This window comes from Podarcis pityusensis (assembly GCF_964106645.2).
Source record: "Podarcis pityusensis genome assembly, chromosome: 12".
NCBI classification, from domain to species: Eukaryota; Metazoa; Chordata; class Lepidosauria; order Squamata; family Lacertidae; genus Podarcis; species Podarcis pityusensis.
In genome coordinates, this window is record NC_138037.1 from 43,901,567 (window position 1) to 43,924,792 (window position 23,226).

Consider the following 23,226-nt stretch of genomic DNA (forward strand, 5'->3'; position numbering starts at 1 on the left):
GGCTGGGGAAACCCAGCCAGATGGATGGGGTATCAATTTTATTATTATTATTATTATTATTATTATTATTATTATACAGAAGATAAACACTCTCAGGTAAAACCTGTTGGGTATCATTTAAATTATTTCTACATTATGTTAGTTTCTCCTCTGCGCCTGCTCTCATCCTGTGAACATTGAGCCTCGAAGGTGATGCAAACCTGCATGTTCAATGCAGATATGCATATAGCATCCCATTTAGTTGTGGGGCTTGACTTGTGGGGCATTTGGGTCTTCTGACATTTCCTTTGTTCTTGGAGCTACTACCTTCCCATCATTCCTTCTGGCCAACTGGTTTTGAAATCATGACCTGTCTGGAATTCATAGAATCGCAGAGTTGATTAAAAACCAATCTGTCAATAATTCTTTTGTCTTAACTACTGCATCAACATAAAGCAGCTGTTGTATTGCTAACCAGTCTTTGAGGAGTCTTTTACCTGTGATTTTTCTGTAACTCGAAACTACCTAGGAGTATGACCAGCAAATTGGCACTGAAAGGTGATTTTAAGTTCTGCAACGACATCAGTGAAATCGGAGCTTTATAGCTACAGTGGTACCTCGGGTTACATACGCTTCAGGTTACATACGCTTCAGGTTACATACGCTTCAGGTTACAGACTCGGCTAACCCAGAAATAGTGTTTCAGGTTAAGAACTTTGCTTCAGGATAAGAACAGAAATTGTGCTCTGGCGGCGCGGCGGCAGCAGGAGGCCCCATTAGCTAAAGTGGTGCTTCAGGTTAAGAACAGTTTCAGGTTAAGAATGGACCTCCGGAACGAATTAAGTACTTAACCCGAGGTACAACTGTACTTGTTTCTATGTAAGGACTCACCGGAGCTATATATTTCTAAATTCCCACACTCTTGGAGGTCCAAACAGGAAAAGATAAATACTGAAAAATTACCATCTTATTGTGTCAGCTTGCATCATTGACATAATTAATCTGTTGCGTGAAGTGTACAGTGGTACCTTGGGTTACATACGCTTCAGGTTACAGACTCCGCTAACCCAGAAATAGTACCTCGGGTTAAGAACTTTGCTTCAGGATGAGAACAGAAATCATGTGGTGGCGGCAGCGGGAGGCCACATTAGCTAAAGTGGTGCTTCAGATTAAGAACAGTTTCAGGTTAAAAACGGACCTCTGGAACAAATTAAGTAAGTAACCAGAGGTACCACTGTATATATCTGGGGATTGTTAGTACAACATGTGTAGTACTTGTCCGCATTCAGTTTATCACAATGACTTTCAGTGAAATCCCCAAATAAAAACAAACCACTTGCTCATGCACAAACACACCTTATGGAAAATATTGAAATCCACTGCTTTTGAATGCAATCAGTGGAATATACAACATCACATCCTTCTCCATGGGCAATAACTGGCCAATAATCTTTCAAATAATACATATATGCACACACAAACATGCACTCCCTCCCCACCCGAAGATTTTGCAGTTACAAAATAACAATGCATTAGCCAACATTTCATTAAGCACTCATTTCAAGCATAGCCACCAATTTTTGCTTACATATTCTCTATTCAGAGTCACCAGAGATCAAATTTACTGAAAGCTTAGCACAACATATATTACAAATTGCTATGACCTTCACCAACAACTTTTAAACAGATTATATTTTTAAAGGAATAGAATACTGAATTGAGCAGTCCTGTTATAAATCCCTTTTTACAGTCACCAGAAATGAGAGCCGTTTCTCCAATAAATCATCCTGGAAATTAGGATGCAAAGGAACTCTGATTTACATAGATATATTATAAGTGATACATTGGCAAGTCTCTGTTGTAAGCCGGTTGAAATTTGGCTGCTGTTAACAAGATGCCTATTCATGTTGTGTATTTGGAATATTCTTTCTCCAGGTTATCCAACAAAATTGTAAGTGGGTTTAAAGGGATCATATACTCTGTGATGAGTTTTATACAGCTAAGGATTCTTGCCCAATATCAAATTACCTTTGGAAATGACCACCAAATATGTAACCAAGTTTCTCTGTGGCCATACCTCATCTAACCTTTTTTAGGATATTTCTTGTTCATTCATCAATATGTTTTTATTTTTTATTTTATTAGTAAACATCTCTGATTTGTTTTGTTTTTTTTTAAAGAAGAATAAGAATTGGGAAAGGATGCTGGCTCAGTCTTTTTCATAAATTTGTTTTCTTTTTCAGTACTATTTCATGCCAGCATGTTAGGAGTTGTTGTTTTTTTGGTCTGAAGCCTTTTGAACATTCGTTGAACAGTTGTACATTAGCTGTGCTGACTGTTTTATGATGAAAGACTGGGATCTCAGCTGGGGAGCATAAAGAAGGTCATCTGCCAGCTGTCTTAAGCTATAAGGATTTAATGGGGGGAACTAAGCTAATTTGATTGTTTGGCAAAAGCCTCCTTTGATCTCCTTGTATTTATTTCACTTACTCAAATATGTAAGCACAGGGTGCTGAGATACACAGAGGAAGAGTGAAAACATATTACTCAGACAAGCTTGTCTACTCTCTTCTTTCCCCACCAAAAAGAAAAGGGGGGGGGGAGCGGCAGTGTTTATGCTTTAACTAATGCCAGCCACGAATGTCTTAACTAGAATAGATGGCTAACCCTACAACTCCAGTCGAGCAATTTTATTATCAACCTAGGAAGGCCTTGGACTGAAGGTCCTTATAGTCTAGTAACTTTTTTTCTGTCCTGGCCTACAGATCATCCAAGAAGCTCACAGGCATGCAAAAGCCTTTCTCTGTTTTGTCCCCTACCATAGTGCTTCTGAATATGACATTTCCATACAGCCAGTTACCAATAGCCACTGATATTAGTGGCTGTTGGTGGCTATCACCCATAGTTGCCTTTGATTGGACTTAACCGTCCAGGGGTCCTTTGCCTTAATACAGACCTGGCTTTTCCTTTCTTCGCAGCCCCAACAGAACCTTTGCTGTGCAAATTTGCTGACGGAGGGCAAAAGAAACGACAGAATCAAAGCAAGTACACGCAGAATGGGAGGCCATGGCCAAGAGAAGGAGAGGTGAGTCACAATTATCTTCAGTAATGCTTTGGGTATTTGGGTTGAGGTGATTGAGGAGCTGACTTGGGGGACCTGAATACAAAATAGGTCAAATGAGTCTAAGGATAAATACCATATTTTTTGCTCTATCCCTGAAGCGCGAGTTCCCGCTGCACTCCGCAGGCTTTGGGTTCCTTTCACTGAAGCCGGGAGAGCCTCCGGAGCGTGGAGTGAGCGCTCCCTCTGCGCTTGGGAGGCTTTGCATTGCTATTGCTGAAGCCAAGAAGCCTGCATTCGCTCCATAGGACACACACACATTTCCCCTTAATTTTTGGAGGGGAAAAAGTGCATCCTATAGAGCGAAAAATACGGTACATATTAAGAAAGGGCATTACAAAACCATGCGTTAAATGCATTTAACCTTAGTGTTCTCACTCAGTAGTATTAAATGAGCAAAAATACATATATTTAGCATAAGGATCACTGATTGGGGCCTTAGGGGCAGTAGATTTGTACAGATGAGTTATCAATACTGTTTTCTATTGCAATGCTCATAAAATGGAAAGGACACCTATATGAGAGAGTTAGTTGGCTCTACGTATAGTTTCACTTAGTTGAAATCAATGTGCAATCATGGCTAACTTAGGTCTCCTTGATTTCAGTAGGAACTTTGCCCGGATCCAACTCAAGTGATTTAGTTCAGGAAATCAGATATTTTATTCCAACAGATCCATTCATTATTAGGCCAGCAGTATACATAATTAATGGGACCATTGTAGGAGTTGCATTCATCAAGTCGTCTGCATAGCTGGCTTTCCGTCATTGGCATCTACAAAGATACTTTCCATACTCCTAGAGGCACACTGCAAAGGAGGTTAACAAAAAGCCATTGTGAGGACATGCCTGTAACACAGGGCATATAATTTGAAAAGGAATTCTACAGCTAGCATATCCACCGTTCTGTACCTGGGCAGGATTGTTCCTAGTTGAGGTGTGCTGTTGCTAATATTTAGGATGCTGTATTTTGGGAAATGCATGAAGGAATGAAAGGCCACATACATTCCCCTAAGGGGAACAAGTTTGACCTATTCATACTTAGGATTTTTGCTCTGTCTCTGTTGTAACAAAATGCAATATTAGGACGTACTAGTTTCCCACAAGGCCATTAGAACAGCCTAATTTTAATTACCTTCTTCTCATTTCTATTCTTCTAAACATTTAGGTGTGATGAGCTCCATATGTGCTTTGCATCACAGAGTACTTATGGAAGAAAAGAGGAAATAGGCTTGGTCCTATTTTTTTCTTTTTTTTTAATCTTATAGCACATTGAGCCATTTGTATCACTGGAGTAAATCTCATTCAAATTCTTTCACATTCTCATGGAAATGATTAGCGAAAGCATATTTTTAAACCAGGGAGCGTCCTAGCAGTTGTCATTTGGGTTTTAAAAGGGTGTGTCTCTAATATAATTTCAAAAACAGATTGATTTATTTTTAAATTTAGATGGTTTCTGTTTGTATGTGTGTGTTTTAAATGGCAAATAACTGGTGGTTTTTAAAAATGGTTAGCAGTTTCCAACCACATTTTGCCCTTTACAAAGTAAGAATGTGGCTTGATAGTGTTGGCAGATACGTTATGGACCTTCAGTCTGGAGTGGGACATGCTTAAGCACAACCAGTAACTTACAAAGACCGACAGGGATTATGTTCTGGAAAACATATATGTTGCTTACTTTCACAAGGTGGTTGCCATGTGCTGTTATAACAAAAATCCCCCAAGTATTGCCATTGTGGCAACAACATTGACTGAAGAAGAATAGTCTCAAAGGAGCTATTATGCTGGTGACCCAAGACCAATAAGCTTCCTTTTAGAGCCTTCGTGGCACATTGGCTGAAGAATCTGCTGAGCTAGGAACACCCACGGCGGCCTTGGTATGACAGACTGCAACAGGAAAGTCCTTGAAGATAGACTTATATAGCACTTGCTAATAATAATAATAATAATAATAATAATAATAATAATAATATTTTTACCCCGCCCATCTGGCTGGGTTTCCCCAGCCACTCTGGGCGGCTTCCAACAAAATATTAAAATACAGTAGTCCATCAAACATTAAAAGCTTCCCTAAACAGGGCTGCCTTCAGATGTCTTCTAAAAGTCTGGTAGTTGCTGTTCTTTTTGACATCTGGTGGGAGGGCGTTCCACAGGGCAGGTGCCACTACCGAGAAGGCCCTTTGCCTGGTTCCCTGTAGCTTCACTTCTCGCAGTGAGGGAACCACCAGAAGGCCCTCGGCGCTGGACCTCAGTGTTTGGGCTGAATGATGGGGGTGGAGATGCTCCTTTAGGTATATTGGGCCAAGGCCGTTTAGGGCTTTAAAGGTCAGCACCAACACTTTGAATTGTGCTCAGAAACGTACTGGGAGCTAATGTAGGTCTTTCAGGACCAGTGTTATATGGTCTCGGCGGCCGCTCCCTGTTACCAGTCTAATGCTTCTGTAGGGTCCACAACCCTGATAGTTTGTGTTTACAAAATACATGTTGTCAGGGGTTCAGGAGCAGAGGCACAGGAAAGGGAGGAAATAGAGAGCGAGGGGGAGGAGTCCGAAGGAAATGTTAGCGATGACAGCGGTCCGAGGTCTCTGAGTCTTTCCAGCGAATCGGAAGATTCACAGAAAGGGGCTCCCATGGTCAGAGCAAGGGGGGTGCCGAGGGGGACACCCCAGGAAGAAGGGGCCAGAGGGGACTCAGAGAGCAGCAGTTGGAAATCAGGACCAGCGTCCACACCAGAGTGCAGTAGGGGGGAGGAGTCCCAGGCATCGGGATCAGGCGGCGCACTGCCAGTGGGAGGACATGAGTCAGGATTGGCCACGCCTCCATCGGGGAGCGAGGAAACGGTCGAGAGGAAGGTTGAAGGCTGGGCGCGCGCGCCAAGTTCAAATGTACAGGAGGGCGGCGCAGTTGGCAGCCCGAATAGGGAGCCAGGTCCCAAAGCCCGCCGAAAAGAGGGGGAGGAGTCAGGGGGGTCAACGTCAGCGTCAGAAGAATCCAGGAAGGAAGGGACCCCGGGGGGTAGCAGGACCCAGAGGAGAAAGGAGAGACGTAAGAGGTGGAGTAAGGCTAGAATCTTAAACTGGTGTACAGGGGGCGGAGACTCAGATGGAGCTTCGCCGATCTAACCCCTAGACGTAGAGCTGGGGCGCTGCGGCTTGAAAATGGAAACTGTACTTCAATAAAGACTTTTGTACATTACTGCCGGCTAGCGTTGGTCCTCTGTGAGCTGGGACCTGGAGCCAGCTCTGACACATGTCATTGCTGCCCATTGTATCAACTTTACTGGGTTGCACACTAGGGTTTGGGTCAATAATGCTGACTCACTATTGTGCCTTGGGTAACTTACTGCACTACGTATGCTTATGGATTTTGCAGCTTTTCTTTTTTATATACATATTTTTTATTAATTTGAAATAACAATAATCCAATATATGCCTCATTGTATCAATACCAAATTATAATATCAATTCCCATATCAATCAATCAAATACCCAATTACACAATTTAGGTGCCCCCCGTGTGCTAGAATTGAAGGTTTGATAATTTACTTTAATTCTGCTTCCAAACTCGATTCTGTAGCTTTTCTGTACATGAGAGGGACAATATTATCCCAGTGTTTACTTTTTTTCTACTCACCACACTTTCAAACATTACACAAAGTTTCTTGCACATAATCATAGCATTTGTGTTTATAAGATGCTTAACATGTGTCATCATGGCAACTCTTTTTCACTTTGTGAAACTGAGGCATACCTTGGACGCAGAAGTGTTCTTTTGTGGGCAGAAGGCACTTGCACTCACCCAATGTGTCCCCTGTTTTTTTGTTTTGTTTTGTTAATTCCCCTTCCATCATCATCATTTTTGGAACATATTACCGTATTTTTCGCTCTATAACACGCACCCGACCATAACACGCACATAGTTTTTATAGGAGGAAAATCCGTAGGCATGCCACCTGTAGGCATTCCCTCCATAACATGCACAGACATTTCCCCTTACTTTTTAGGAGGAAAAAAGTGAGTGTTATGGTGCAAAAAGTACGGTAGTTACTTGTTACCTAAGAAGGTCTCCAAGTGACTTACATTTTTTTCAAAAACAGAAATTCATTCTACCATAAAAAGGGGAGTCATATAAAACACTAACCTTTTTATCATTCAAAGCAGCCCCCCACCAACCCTGCAGTGTCTTGAAAATTTGAAAGCACATTAAAAAAACCTAACCAATTTGGTCCATCATTGGTTTGGGAAAAGGTTAGTTTTTGCCTGGCATTAAAAGTTTCAGGCCAACATCTGTGGGGGAGAGCATTCCACAGGTGGGGAGCCTCAGCTGAAAAGGCCGTCTCCCTTGTTATGACCCTTTGAACTGTGCTCAGAGGTGGGATACAGAGAAGTCCCTCATATGAAGATCTAAGGGTCTGGGTGGGTTCGTAGATTCATAGAATCACAGAAGTGTAGAGTTGGAAAGGACTTTGAGGATAGTCTAGCCCAACCCTCTGCAATGGAAGAATCTCAACCGGGTGGCCATCCAACCTCTGCCTAAAACCTCCAAGAACGGAGGGTCCACAGCGATGCCAACTTGAATAAAATATTGTGAGGGCCCAGGTAAGCCCCGCCCTGCATAATCAATCACATGATACAGTTCACACACACCCTGTCAGGGTACTGCCGTCGGAACAGGGAAGGGAAGCAGAGGGGCAGTTGGGTTACAGGGAACCTCCAAAAATCTTGCGAAGCAGTTCCTCTTCCTGTGGTGGGGAAAGCCACACCTCCAGTGGGGAAGAGGGGAAAGGACCAGAGGATGCTGCTGGGAGCCTCAGCACCGCTCCTGGCCAAGCCGGCCAGGAGGGAAGCACGCTCCTTCCGTTGCCCACCCTGCGCAGAGGTATAAAATGCAAAGAAGGAAGGAAAAGGCTGGGGGTGACGAAGCTCTTATGTTGGGGGAAGTCCCGGAAACAACCACTCCCGGATTCTGCTAGCGATTGAGGCAGACATGAACTTGTGGCTCTGCACTGTAAATAGTTTTGCACCAAAATAAAACCTGTAAAAGACAGGTCGGAGTCCCGACTGATTACTCATGAGCAACCACCACTACCATCTGACACACCCCATATGAATGGGAATACCCATCAACTTTGTGGGGGCCTGCCCCCCTCAAATATTTCATTGTGGGGGCCGAAGCCCCCACAGCCCCTAGAAGTTAGCTCCTACAAGAGTCCACCACCTCCCGGGTGAGTCTGTTCCGCTGTCGAAGTTCTTCCTGGTATTTAGACCTTTCTGAGAGAGGTGTTCCTTAATATATGGGCATCCTGGGCCATAAAAAGCAGGTGAAAACCAGCACTTCGAATTGAGCTTGGAAGCATACAACAAGCCAATGTAACTGGTACAGAGTTGGTGTTCTATGATCCATTCACCTTAACACTTGTCAGCAGTCAGGCAGGTGCATTTTGCACGAATTGAGGTTCTGCCTCATTTTCAAACGCAGCTCCATGAAAATTCAGAAAATTCTACGTGCTGTATTTCCAGTTTGAATATTGATCTCGGCTGCAGATAAATTTGACTGAAAATAGTGTTATTTTAAAACTTGAGGTTGGAATTATTTATCTGTAGACAACATATGTACAGTGGCTTTTTATAAGAAATGATTAGAAATATGTCGTGAATATTCTGGTGCTATATTACACAAAATTCCTTCAAAGATACACCTGTGTATATGGTAAAAAGGTAAAGGACCCCTAGATGGTTAAGTCCATTCAAAGGTGACTATGGGATTGTGGCGCTCATCTCACTTTCAGGCTGAGGGAGCTGGCATTTGTCCACAGATAGCTTTCCGGGTCATGTGGCCAACATAACTAAACCGGTTCTGGCACAATGGAACACTGTGACAGAAACCGGAGCTCATGGAAACGCCGTTTACCTTCCTGCCACAGCAGTACCTATTTATTTACTGGCATTGGAGTGCTTTCGAACTGCTAGATTGGCAGGAGCTGGGGCAGAGCAATGGGAGCTCATCCCATCGCACAGATTCGAACCGCTGACCTTCCGATCAGCAAGCCCAAGAGGCGCAGTGGTTTAGACCACAAAGAATCAGACTGTGATTTTAAAAACATACTTGACAAAACTGGATAAGTTAGATTAGGAAGAGCAAAAGATTCATTGTTCTTACATTGGCTTTTTGAAATTATACATCTAAGTAGAAAATGGACTTAAATGAGCCACAGCAATAGCCTATATAATGCATTCGGAGACTGATCTCTTTGCAATAATAGAGTCATGAGCAACCCAGTCATATAACTCTGATGATGAGTTTCCCTGAGATTAGACCAGGATGAAATTAAGTAGTTTACTGCAGATAAGGGATCATAGATGCTTCCTTCATTCTTCCCCCTCTGTTTGCCACTTTTAATACGCTTATCTAGAGCTAGGACTTCCTTTGTAAATAATCAGGAGGCAAACCTATGTACTGTATGTGCTCAAGCATGGAAAGAAAAATGAATTATCCTTAAAACAAACACAGAGACACTTTTCTTACAACTGTTCCTTTAACTTTCTCATTTTTGACCTACCATTTATTACTTTTCTACTCAAGGCCCTCTAGCAATTTAAAGAGAGAAATATACAGAGGTCATTTGGGAGATTGGGATTTTCCTACTTGGTTGTAAAGTCAATAGCTGCAGGAAAGTCAAAGTTTCTGATCCTGGTGCCAGTCCTTTTCTCTCTACGAGCAGCAGGCATTTAGAAATGATTAGCAGGTCTCTGTTGGGTGTATTTCAGATCTCAGACACAGGCTGTTTTATGCTTCCAAGCAGACAGGTAATACTGGATTGAGCTCCATAGTCCTCTATGGACAGAAATGATTCAGTCTGATAGCTGGCTGAGTTTTTATTCTTGGCTCTATGCACAAGACTATTAAGGGACCGGGGAACTCCAGCAGATTGGCCCCAGTTGAAGGGCCCCACATTCCTCTGACCCAAAATATACCAAATCTGTCATACAATGTGGGGACATTAATCACGTTCACAATGCTTATCTTATTATAATGGGCATTCCTATGGGGCTGAGCCAACAAGATTCCTGGGTGAAGATGGGTTAGGGTCCTTGTCCTTGAAATCAGGCTAGATTTGAATTTTTTGTTTTCTGGTTGGTATCTCTGGTAACTTCTCTCTTTCATCATGAATATTGGCGCATACTATGGATGCTTGCTCTGTAGTGAGTCAGAAAATAAGCAGTGGTGGTCTATAGGAGGGAGAGAAATAAGGCTAGTGAGAAATAGAACAGAAAATCCTGGCAGAACATTTCCATATGTCTCAACCCTAAGCACTTGAGTCGTGCTGATTTCCTTGGAATTTACTTCCACTTAATTACATTTAGGATCACAGCCATAATGTTTAGCTGTGTCAGTTCAAATAGTTCCAGTGCACAAAGCACACGTGGTTCTTGTATTTCATACATTCACTTGCAGGTCCTCAGACCTATGGAGCATAGATTTTGGGGATTTTGCTGGCCCTCGGTTGGAATACCAGGTGATTTGGAGCTAATCTGGGAGATGCATCTATAAAGCAATTGTCAGGGAACTGCCATCGGAGCTAGAGGCGGAGGGAAGGCTCCAGAGGGATGGCGGAGAGGGTCCCAGTAGAGAGAGAGGCAGCCCATCCGCTGGGGAAGGAAATCAGCGTAACACCAGTAGAGAAGGGGGGCAGATGGGGGAATCGGAGAGGAGGCTCCAAGACTCCTCGCCGGAGACCAGCGGAGAGAGTACGGGTCCTCCGCTGCCCACACCCTCCCTGCGCAGAAGGCTTCCGCGCAGGGAGTCTAGGCGGAGACTAGGCGTCAAGGAACTTTTGTGCTGGAAGAAGTTTAAGAAACGCCCACTGATGGATTCTGCCAGCGACTGAGACAGTCACGATGCTGGAGGCTGTTCAGTCAGAAAGGGTTTAACCAGGTAACCTCACCAGGAGTGGCGGCAACTTACGCAACCCCTAAATCCATTACAGCAATGTTTCTCCTTGAGACAGTCAGGAGATACTGTAATAAATAGTACAAATCAGAAGATAACAAATGCTGGAAAAGATCTTTAAGGACTCATAACGTTCACATCAGATTGGGTGTAGGCTTAATCTTTCCAAGCTTCTTAACTCCTTCAGTATCTAGTTAATTTTTGCTTTTTTTGTGCTTCAACCAAAGCAAAATTAGTGAGGAACAGAATAAGATGTGTATGGAAAGAATGCCTCCCCCTCCCAGTGAGCCTACTCCTTTCCCCTTTCATTATTGCTAGGGCTAACATCAAGAGTTGATATCATTATGTGCCTGATGACATCTTGGCAGAAGGTCCATCATGGATCAGAGCCCCTTGACACCCTCTCCAGCTGCCTCTCTTATCTGGTTCCCTGTTCTCATACAATGAGCTAGCAGGTAGCAGTGATAGCTACAAGGAGAACATGGTTCAGTTCAGGACGTGTGCCTATTTTGTGTTCATAAATCCATTTCTTCCTGATTTTGCATTGATGTACATTTTTATTTTATTTCTTAAAATGAAAATATGTACATAATGCATATAAATACATAAAAATAAATAAAACAAACTTTCCAAATATATATATATGTACACTTCTAAATATTTGTATCCTAAAATATATTCGTTAAATGCATTTTGGAATTTTTTTGAGCTGAGGAGAATTTGGAAGAGTGCAAAATCAGAAGGGTGGTAATATTTCAATCTGCATATTAGTCCGAGGAGTGCAGATCAGATTACTTCACAACCTAATTCACAAAGATCAAATTCATCAAGCTTCTCTAATGTTAACATAAATGGCTACCATTTCTGAGCACCCGGTATTGGAAATGTCAGCTGTAAGCATTTATAATAGATCGGAACAGTCACTGTATTAAAATCAAATACACTAGTTCCATTAATGTCATGTTTATTTTTCATGCAGTGTGCATTGAAATGTATTCTGCAGCTACGCGCAGTGTGGTTTTAAATACAAGCCATTTTCAAAAAAGGGTGTCAGCATCAAAGGTAATCCTAGGGATTGCCTAGTAAGAGGCAACAGAGCTTAGCAGGGGATAACTGCTAGGAAAGAATTCTGAATTCCTGAACCATTTTTTTATATAAACATGTTTGTGGATTTGGAGCTGACTTGGTTTGGCCTAACTCAGTCCCATACAGGTCTTACTCAAAACTGCACACACAACCTTAATAGAAGCCAGAAACATTATTTTCATAGCATATCAGTGAGAATATGTACATTGAAATGAGTGTCTCTCAGCGTGTTTCATTGGGGAGAACATCTTATTTCTTGAACGTACAGCTGTATGTTCATAACATGCTATGTCTAAATGTTTGATTTATTATTTAAAATGTTTTTTATTTTTTTTAAAAAATTGTAAGCCTTTTAATCGCACAGTATTTTTTTTTAAAGTTAAAACTATCATAAATTATCAAAAGAAAGATCAGTGCCAAGTTAACTCACCCACTGAGTAAAGCTTATTTTACTACAGGAATGTTTAAACCAAATCTCATTTGGACCGTTGGCTTCATCCCTTTCTTCTTCAAAGAACTTCTAGCTCAGAATACTTACAATGAGGAAGGTTTATTCGCTTTCTGTTTATTTATTTTCTTTTTCTTTTTTTGCCAAATCATCCCCCATGTTTCTAACAACTTTTAAACAATTCCTGTGACCCATTTGCTCTTCTCTTCTCTTCCTTATGTGTCTACCACATGCTTATTAGTTTCCAGTTCCTTATTGTTTACTTTCTACCTGGCATCTCGCTTTCTGGCTGGGCTTTCAAGTTATAGTCCATCTCATTTATTTGGGTCATTATGTGTGCCAGTCATCCTCCTCTGTATGGCTCACCTTGTCAGGCTGACATTGTACTTAAATTACAAGTTCATACCAGTAGGCAGGCTGTTTGCTTTTATTTTTCCAACTGAAGAAGATGGAGACAAGCATACAAAAGGCATATAGACCTCTGATGACACACTGTCTATCAGTTTACAGGAGGAGTTTGGACTTGATATCCCGCCTTTCACTCCCCTTAAGGAGTCTCAAAGCGGTTAACAATCTCCTTTCCCTTCCTCCCCCACAACAAACACTCTGTGAGGTGAGTGGGGCTGAGAGACTTCAGAGAAGCGTGACTGGCCCAAGGTCACCCAGCAGCTGCATGTGGAGGAGCGGAGACGCGAACCCGGTTCCCCAGATTACGAGTCCACCGCTCTTAACCACTATACTACGCTGGCTCTGCCAGTCAGTACTGTCAGTCAAAAGGGAAATAACCAATAATGGTATGGATTGCATTGTATGATTGGCCCACGGTTGGCATTAAGAGTTGACACTCAGTTCCTCTGATTCCTTTTACATTTTAAACATTATCACACGATCTGAACACCCTGCTCATTGAGTAAGCAGAATAAACGGGGTAATATGTAGCACAACTGTATTTTGCGATGTCAGTGGTTGCTGTTACCAGCATTGCAGTTTTATCTTGTTTTTGCTGGTTTAAAAGCAACATCCCAAGTCACTGGGGTAATGTTGTCAATACAGTACCACTGAACATAACTGGCCAGGCCTAATAATTATTGTGTCTCAACATAGTTTTGCTGGTTTAGTAACTGATCATTTGTCTGTAAGAAGGAAATAAATGTGAACAAACTTACATTTTGCACCATTTAACTGTTGTAGTTTGTATCCTAGTCATGGTCTATAAGGGGCAGGGCTGCAGCTAGGGGGTGATGAGAAAGGCCCCCTCCAGGGGTGCAGGCGAGGGGGGGCTCAAAATTGGTTAAAAAAATAAATATTGGATTTTCTGTGAAAAAATTCATTACAAGGTGAAGTGTGTGAGGAATTGAATGGGTGGAGGGGGGGTTGGAGGAGAGGTGGAAAGACGAGTTCATTTGTCCATAGCTAGGGGGTGCTATCTGGATGGTTCTGCCAGGGGCATAAGATCACCTAGCTATGGCTCTGATCCACAACAGGATTAAAGTCTCCGATACAGAAAAGCATGATTGCTGTCATGGGCTCTGAACCGAGCATTTTAAATGCTTGACACATTCAACTAAAGAAAAATAAAATAACAGACAGCACAGAAGGTGCAAATCAGTGGAAATAAACAGAACACATTTACCGGGCAATTGTATCCTATTTCTTGGAGAATAAAAATATCTACATGGTGTTGCATCTTTCACCTCCATCTTTGGGGGCAATTCAAGAGGGTGAAGGTGAACCAAGTGGTTTGCAAGGAGAGTGAAGGAGAGAACTTTGCACATTGCTTACTGAATGTATGAAGTGGCCAAATGGTTATTTTTCTACTTCATTACAAAAAAACACCACAATTCCTGAGGTCTCTCCCTGCACCTATGAGCTCCTCATATAACGTAGTACATTCTGGCGCTGCTTCCTAGAAAGACCATTCTGTAGCCACATGGGGATTCTAGGATATAAGCTTTGTACAAAGAACCTCAAACCCCTCTAAGCACAAATGGGGCTTTCATAAACTCCAGAGAAATATTACAACTTTCAACCCTCCTAAGGTTCCTGGAATCCAACCTCATCATTCCTGATCATTGGCCATACTGCCTGTGGCTGATGGGAACTGGAGTCCAACAACAGTCACACAACGTTGGGGGATGAAATTGTCAGCCATGGAGGGCTTGCCATGATATACCGTTTTATAAAGAGCCATGCACGGAATTTTCTTTGTTTTTTTGTTTTGTTTTTTTGTTTTGTTTTAACTCAAAGCGGAAAAAGACCACCCAGGCACCACTCACATTTGTGAAGCACAACCTGCACACAGACACCACAACATTTCTTCTAAGTTCCTCCGCTCTTGGCAAGAGAGACAGAAAAAAACAACAATGCCTCTTTTATGGTGAATGAAGACTTTTGTGAAAATAGAAGCAGTGTTTGGCACAGCACGAAACTGACATCAATAGAATGCAAGTTTTTAAAAGCACTAAAAGTCAATTTAAGTCAAAAAATGGGAAAAAAGGATTATATAGTGGGTTCACTAATTTCTCCCCTTTTTCGTTGGTTGTTGTGTGTATGTGTGATATAAAAAGATTAACCTTCTGTTTTCCCCCCTAACTGTGTACAGGCTGGCATGGCCTTGACATATGACCCCACGGCCGCTATTCAGAATGGGTAAGTAGCATATACTTTACTATTTAAAAAATACTACACAGCAACATGATCTCCCCCTGCCCCCGACTGGTTTCCAGCAGCAAAAAAAAAAAAAAAAATCATTTAAAGAACAAGTCACCCACAAAAATGCTGTTGAAAACAAATTTAAGCTAGCTTGTCAAACATAAATGCTAGTTTTCTTTTTTCCCCTTTTTGCATCCTGTTGTTTATATCATCTAGTTGACTGTGAAGCCTTTTCTCATATCCATTTGGCAACTGCAGATTTACGTAGGTTTGTACGTTCTCTGGAGAAGGAGTCATTCTCTTTCCCTGACAGCAGATATGTTTTGGCAGTAGATAGTTCCCTCAGTATGCCTAGTTCCTTCACTCAAGAAGCATACATATTCAAATTATCTTCAGGACTAGGGAAGGATCATTTCTCCCCTGAATGCCCCTCATACCAAAGGTCTTTCTTCTTCTTCTTCTTCTTCTTCTTCTTCTTCTTCTTCTTCTTCTTCTTCTTCTTGGTATTTGTCAGGCAGCGTTTATCAGTGCATTTTACACTTCCAAACAACCATTTAAAGGTGTTTCTGGTCATCTTTTAGCGAAAACTAGCAAATGTCCCAAACCCCATCCTCCACCCTCTTGGAGAAAGATCCACTCATTTGAAGAGAAACATTTTTTACTCTGGAGTAATGGCTCCCTTGAAAGTTAAAGTACTCCCATTCGTGGGGAGTGACTGAGATAAAATTGTAAGCTTCTCAATAATATACATTTTCCTGTGTGGACAATCTCCATGACAACATCGCAATTCACATTGGCTTCTCGTTCTATCAGAGAGAGAGATTCTCCATGTGCACATAAAGTAGGCATCATAATAATAATTTATAATAATGATTTATAATTTATTATTTATACACAATACATGTATGTGGGAGCCATTTTTGGTTGTTTCCATGCATGGGTTGGTGACTTCCAAGCAGGGTTATCACCAGATCTCATCACCAGAATCCTGCCTCAGAATTTCTCCTTTGAATTTCCAAGAAACTGGAGGTTGTACTGGGCTTTTGATTCATGATGGTTCTTTCCTCTCAGCACTCTCACTGGCTCCCTCTCACACAGCCCTCTCTAGAGAACTTGATGGATGACATCTTTCCCTGCCTTGTCATCCACAGAAAGGGTTGCGCATGGTTATTGTAAAACAGACTTCCTGGCTCCAACTCATCTTTCTCATTTCTAATCTGATATCACAGCAATGAAAGCCTCCAATGTAATAATGCTTGGTAATACTTAAGCTTTATGTTAGCCCAGGGATATTGTTCATGAGCTTTTTGTCAGAACTACCTATGGGCATGCCATGCAAGGAGATAATGTTTATTTCTGAGGATAAATATGAGGCATTGGCGTTGTAGAACTTCATAAAGACATAGTGGTAGTGAATTTTTTGGCACTGAAATACAGCCTGTGTAGGAGAAACGATGATGCATTTCCCAACCGTGGCTTCCTTCTGTGATGTAGACGTTGAAATATGTGAGTTGCCTGCTAGTTATCAGCAATGTGTCCTGAAGAACTCTGTTGTAAACCAGGTGTTACCTTGTTAAGGACATTTGTAAATCTGTCCTTGTAGCCTGTGTATATACACCAAAGATGTTAGTATATCAAAGAACAAAATTACGATTGCGGAGTGTAGTTACAGATAAATAAATGATCTCCTGTCAGGTGTGTTACTCCATATAAAAGGTAAAGGGACTCCTGACAATTAAGTCCAGTCACAAACGACTCTGGGGTTGCAGCGCTCATCTCTCTTTAAAGGCTGAGGGAGCCGGTGTTTGTCCGCTTCCGGGTCATGTGGCCAGCATGACTAAGCCGCTTCTGGTGAAACCAGAGCAGTGCACGGAAACGGCGTTTACCTTCCCGCCACAGCGGTACCTATTTATCTACTTGCACTGCATGCTTTCGAACTGCTAGGTTGGCAGGAGCTGGAACCGAACAACGGGAGCGGAGATTCGAACCACCGACCTTTCGTTCAGCAAGCCCAAGTGGCACAGTGGTTTAACTCACAGCGCCACCCTAGCCACATGCTTTTAAAGTCTGCCATGTCAGATTGTGGAACTTACTGGGTTTTAAAAAACAATTCATTATGCCTTTTTTCCTGTTTTGCCATACAAGGAACCTTACACTCCCACAACACATTTTATGAACTAGAGTATTTTCTTGTCTATTAATTCATTGGGATTATGTGTCTGGATGCCAATTTCAACTGATATTGAGTGTTCCTGATTTCAAAACCTTTTGAGCGTTAAAAGAGACAAGTGAAACCATTATTAGTTAGAAGAGCCTACATGTATGGCAGAGGGGGTGAGCTGCATTGTTTCATACTAACAATGTCCTGGGCCAGGTCCAATAAGTTCTCATAGCATTTAGACATCCAGCTGGTGCTTGTGAAACAGAGCACTTACTCAAAATTCTCAAGTGACAAAAAAAAAAAAAAAATGAAGTGTTTTCTGGGGCAGTAGTAACATCCCATGGGCTTGTTGTTTTATTGTTTAGTTGTTCTGTGATTGATTGAAAATGGATGCCTTGTTTTTTGAGGTAATTTTGAATTGTACACTTGGTTGACATGGGAGCATTCCCTGGACTGACTGAGGAAAACCCCTTTTGGTATGTTGAGGGTGGGAGCAAGTGATAACAGAACTGACAGGAGGAATACTAGGAGACAATTTGGGGGGGCGGGATATGATGGTAGAGTAATGGGAAGAGAGACTGGGGTCTAAAGGTTTAGCTGGAAAATGGCATTTCTTTATGTTTGAAAGCAATATTGTCATAGCTAAAATGTTTGTAGTTAGGACTACTGTAATAGCATAACAAATGCTGCTGTAGTAGAACAGTTTGGGATATAGAAAAAGATGTATTTATCACTAGCTGCTTGAATTGTAAATCTCATGTTGCTAAGATGATCATCCTCCTCACCATTATTTATTCAATTTATTAGCCACTTGCCACATAAGGAACATCCAAGCAGCTTACAACATTTTAAGAGCATGAAGCATAACTTTACATCATAAAAGAACAATACACTTCTAGCAATAAGGTAGAATTTACATTTGGAAGTTAGAGAATTATATTTGTTTTTCTTATCAAATACATTTTTAAAAAAGAAAAGTAGCCAGTTTTGAGTGTCTTGATAAACACTCATGTCTTTGAACTCCTATAATGCTGCTTGCTGACCTGGATAGAGAATTGAGAGGTGTGTGTGTAAAATTAGCCTGCTGTACAAAGGAAAAATTTACAAAGGTTGTCCACTTTTGCCTCTGCCCACCGCTGATATGTGGCCACTGAAAGCTTTGCCTAGAATGGAATGTGGTCCTTAGGCTAGAAAAATGTCACCCACACCCTTTGTATGATCTTGTGAGATTTGGTGGAGTATGATCTTGTATGATCTTGTGAGATTTGGTGGAGTCAATCAGAAGCAGTGTTAGAAGAGAATATGCAAAGGTCAGAGCAGTTAGCTGCTGTGAGAGATGGAAGAGAGCCTTTTTTGAGGTTTGCTAAGGCTAAGAAAGCAGCAGGTGAAGAGGGCAGTAAGTTGTCTTTCTTTTGGACTAGAAAGCTCTGGAGAAACCAGAAAGACAGGACAAGGTTCCAGTGTGCCAACTCTTCGGATGTCTTTTTAACTTCTTACAAAGATTGTATAAGCTATAAAACAGGCAACCTAGGAGATAATGGGAATTAACTTTTGATCCTTTTGCTTCTCCATTGGTCTGAAATGGGATTTCTAAACGTTCCTTGGTAGAAATAATTACGAGTGAGTGAGGAAGAATTTTTAAAATGTATGTATTCCTCACCTTTCAATGCCAAAAGAAATACAAAACCCAACCAAGGTGGCTTAGAGTTATGGAAAATTGAGGGAAGAGGAAAAAAGATGAATTCTTTAAGAGGGAATGAATAAAGGAAAAAACTTGTTTACGTTCAAGTACTATGTCCAAGTACTTGTTTACGTCCAAGTACTATGTCCTTCCTACCAGACCACTGAATTCTCCTTAAGCAACGAAATCTTGTCTTCTCCTCCTGAAAACTTAGGAAGCTGCATGAGCGTCTGAATACCTATTTTATCTTAAGTCTTATAAGAGAGCATTTGCAAGTTATTACGGTGAAAAGTCCTTGACATGAAAGCTGAGAGAGACATGTGGTGTGTGTATGTTTTTTGCTCCTTGCTGTTGCTTGAGTATGTATTTTCCAGGCTTAAATGCTATTTAGATAACTGCTTCTCTTTAACTGAAAAGGAAATGGTTAGCTGCCTATCAAGTCCTGGGCTTAAGCAAGCCATTTTTGCAAAAGTCGCATCAAATGTGATTCACGAAGAGCTTATTCCCAGGTAGGAGTATTGGGAGGTTCAAGTAGGACGTTTCTCTCTTTGTATACTACAGTCTTTCATCTACATTGCATCCATCTAAGTGGCAATGTTTTTAACCTCTTAGGGGAAATATTGTCCATGTGATGGAAAGGATTAGAACAGAAAAGAGCAAAAAAACACAGTTCTGGTTACTTGCAGGCTTACTTACATTTATTTCATTTTCAAACTGAGTACCCTATAAATCCCAGTACTATAATCATGTACTGATCATTTTCATTTAGCATCTCTAGATTCATTTTGCTTATGTACTTAAAACCAAAATTTGTCAGGGAACCAGTGTCCACTCCTAGTGGCCAACACAGGAGTGCTAATGAAATAGAGAGAACTCGCCAATATTCCTGGTGAGCCAATGAAATATAAATGCATTCAGAACCCAGTTTTTAAAAAAATAAAAGGCTCTTGCTTGATGACCAAAGAGCACCAGTGGTGTGTAAAATGTTCCTATCTCCTCATTCATGACCTCATAAATAGGACACCTGCAAAATATTACCCAGCTATGTTTGAAAGCTAAAACCACAGACATTTGTTGTCAAGCATTTAGTGTGTAGGCAGTACTGAACAGAAATTTATTGCTGTTTTCTTTAATTCCCCTTCTCCTCCACCCCTTCCCAGAGCCTAGTATGCTTGCCACACATATTTTGAAATCTTACTTTTTATTTATTACTGAAATGAAATTTCTGTCAGATTACTTTTGACCTCTTTTTTTCTCCCTGTCACTGTCCCCATCTTAACACAACTAAATGCCCGATTGCTTACTTTAATTAACTGTAAGCTCTAAACTTCAAGAGAAAATAAACCAGCCTCTCCCAAGAGGTTTGTTCCTCCAACTCACATCAGCCAAATGGTCAGGAATGATGGGAGGTATAGTCTAAAAAAATCAGGAGGGTATCAGGGACAAGCTTATATAAATTTATGTTGTCATTCAAGTAGTTCTAATAAGTGATTAATAAACTCCATCTTTTAATAAACCTATTGTCCCACCGAGTTCTCTCATTTGAATCGTTACAGTGCAGTCTTAGACATGACTATGCTCTCAAGTCAGTGTGTATATGATTATAACGTTAGGCCTATATATAAGATCCCAGATCCAGAAAAACCAATCCAGCAATGGTGACTGATCAGTTCCACCCCAATATTCAGCAGCATATGCATACTGCAGTAAGTAAACATATTACCATTTCCAAATTATAGTTATTCATTCGTTGAAGGTGCCTCACAAGCATCAGAACAATATCTGTTGGTAAATATTATCCTGTAACTTCTTAAATTACATTTTAAATTTCTTATCCAATATAGGCTGTTAGCTGAAGAAGTCCAAATACATATTAACAAAATTTGACTTAACATGTTCTTAGCTTCAGCAGTTATCCTTATTTAAATTTTACTTAACATACATGGACTCAAATGTCGCTGGTGTTTTATAATCACCTTCCTTTATGTTTTTAACTCGCAATTTTCCGAAAGACTGTTTTCAACTCCATTCTCAAATTGTACTGGAGATGTTGGAGGGCAGGCTCTTTTCTTGTCCTCTTTAACATTATGGGATGTGGTATCCAATATCATTAATAATGTATACATTTTGTCTACCAGACCAATGACCATATTTCCCCCTTAACTATAAATGCATGATCTAATTTGAAAATATGGGAACCAAAGAAGATTTTTGTGTACAGTGGTACCTCGGGTTACATACGCTTCAGGTTACATACGCTTCAGGTTACAGACTCCTCTAACCCAGAAATAGTGCTTCAGGTTAAGAACTTTGCTTCAGGAAGAGAACAGAAATAGTGCTCCAGCGGCGTGGCGGCAGCAGGAGGCCCCATTAGCTAAAGTGGTGCTTCAGGTTAAGAACAGTTTCAGGTTAAGAACGGACCTCCGGAACGAATTAAGTACTTAACCTGAGGTACCACTGTACCTGTGTTTTGGGGAGGTCTTTATTTCTCTTCACTTTGCATGCACATGGCAACACAAATCACTTTATGAAATGGAAAACATCATTCCATTCAGTAAATCACCGTATGAAATGACTACATTCCATTAAATATTTTATTTTTGCAAAACCATAGCTTTTCCAAATAGAAACATCTCTATGCGGATTCTGTAGCTTGGATCCTGAGATTTGAGTTCATGAACAGAAGGCATGACTTTTAACGTAATGAGAATTGCTCCTACACAAGGACTCTTTACTTGTGTGGAACTCTCCTTCCTGAAAAGAGGTTCCTTCTGTTTACAGAGGGGGAAAAATAGGATCCAGGCCACTATTGGAAGGCAATACATGTTTTCAGATTTCTCCTGAAAGTCAATAATGAGGAAGACACATGCACCTCACGAGGGAGGGCATTCCACAAACAGGGAACCACCACTGAAAAGGTCCTGAATGTGTTAGGTGAGATTGTTTGATTTGGCACTAAAATACAATAATTATTTGAATCCTGCAGAAATTTAATCAGAAAGGGCAAGCTTTATGCACCAGGCACTGTCAATTCTGCTAGATCTAGAGTCAGCAACAAATTTAGACCTCCTGAATATTTTTAATGGAATCTGGAAATAGACTTGGTGTTTATCATTTTGTTACAACCGTTACTATTTTTTATGTTATGAAATATAAATGTTATAAAATAGCATGTGTTATAAAATATGGTTTGGTACATGTTTCATGTTATTTGTCCTGCACTGAATACAATATGTCATCTGCATGGAGAATTATTTTCTCAGAGTCACAACATAAAAATTACTACTACTACTACTACTACTACTACTACTATTAACATACATTTTCCTACCACCACACCCTTTATTTTAGCATTATTTCTTACTGCTATTTCAAACAGCTGAATACTCAGTGCAAACACCTATGACTTCAATGGGCATACCTGCCCTTTGCCTCAAGAGAGAGAAATTTGATAAGTATTAGCCCATATTTTAATAGAGGCTTCCTTACAGATAGTGGTAACCCCAAACAAAAACCAAATAATTCCAATTTATGTATCAGATAATTCCATTCAACCTAGTCATATTCTTTCTCTGCGGCTAGAAAAAGTGTAGGTGATTGATAATATTGATCAAACTATATTAGTAGATTTCTTCTATTAATAAACTAGTTTGATCACTGTGTATTAAGGAATCAGCAGTGGCCAGCTCTTCTTGGCAAAAATATAATCCATATTTTAAAATCCACATCTCTCAGGGAGATTGGCTTTTAAGATTCTGGTTTCTTATATCACCTCTCCAAATTAGTTAGTAAATGGACTATTTCATTTCCTTTTTCAGACAGTATTTGTGCAGCAGTGTCTAGTTATTCTTGAGAAATTCTATAAGCAGCTTATGGTATCTTTGCATTCTGAATTTGTAAGTTGCTTTGGGGCTTTTTCTTAAGAAGCAGTGAATAAATGTAATTAATAAATAACCACACAAAGTTTTTAAGGAAGTTTCTAGTTCTTTGATTGTTTCTTTGATTGGGGGAACCCCACCAGATGGGTGGGGTATTTTATTATTATTAATATTATTAGAGATTAAAATAAATTGAACAAAAATTAAGGTTTTTTAAAAAAGATTATTAATAATTGTTAAAAAAAACACCCTCCCATAATTATGTATTTGGAT

General features: G+C 40.7%; 1 protein-coding gene across 9 annotated transcripts in view; it reads left to right on the top strand.

The window, feature by feature from the left end:
- Nucleotides 1-23,226, top strand: part of RBMS3 (RNA binding motif single stranded interacting protein 3) — a gene marked incomplete at its 3' end in the record, with an annotated part of 764,091 nt that overhangs the window by 661,108 nt on the left and 79,757 nt on the right. For all 9 annotated transcript variants that reach the window (XM_080974855.1, XM_080974854.1, XM_080974853.1 and 6 more), the window contains 2 exons: nucleotides 2,958-3,064; nucleotides 15,184-15,230. In XM_080974855.1, coding sequence (XP_080830981.1) covers nucleotides 2,958-3,064; nucleotides 15,184-15,230 — 154 coding nt within the window. The remainder of the gene's footprint in view (nucleotides 1-2,957; nucleotides 3,065-15,183; nucleotides 15,231-23,226) is intronic.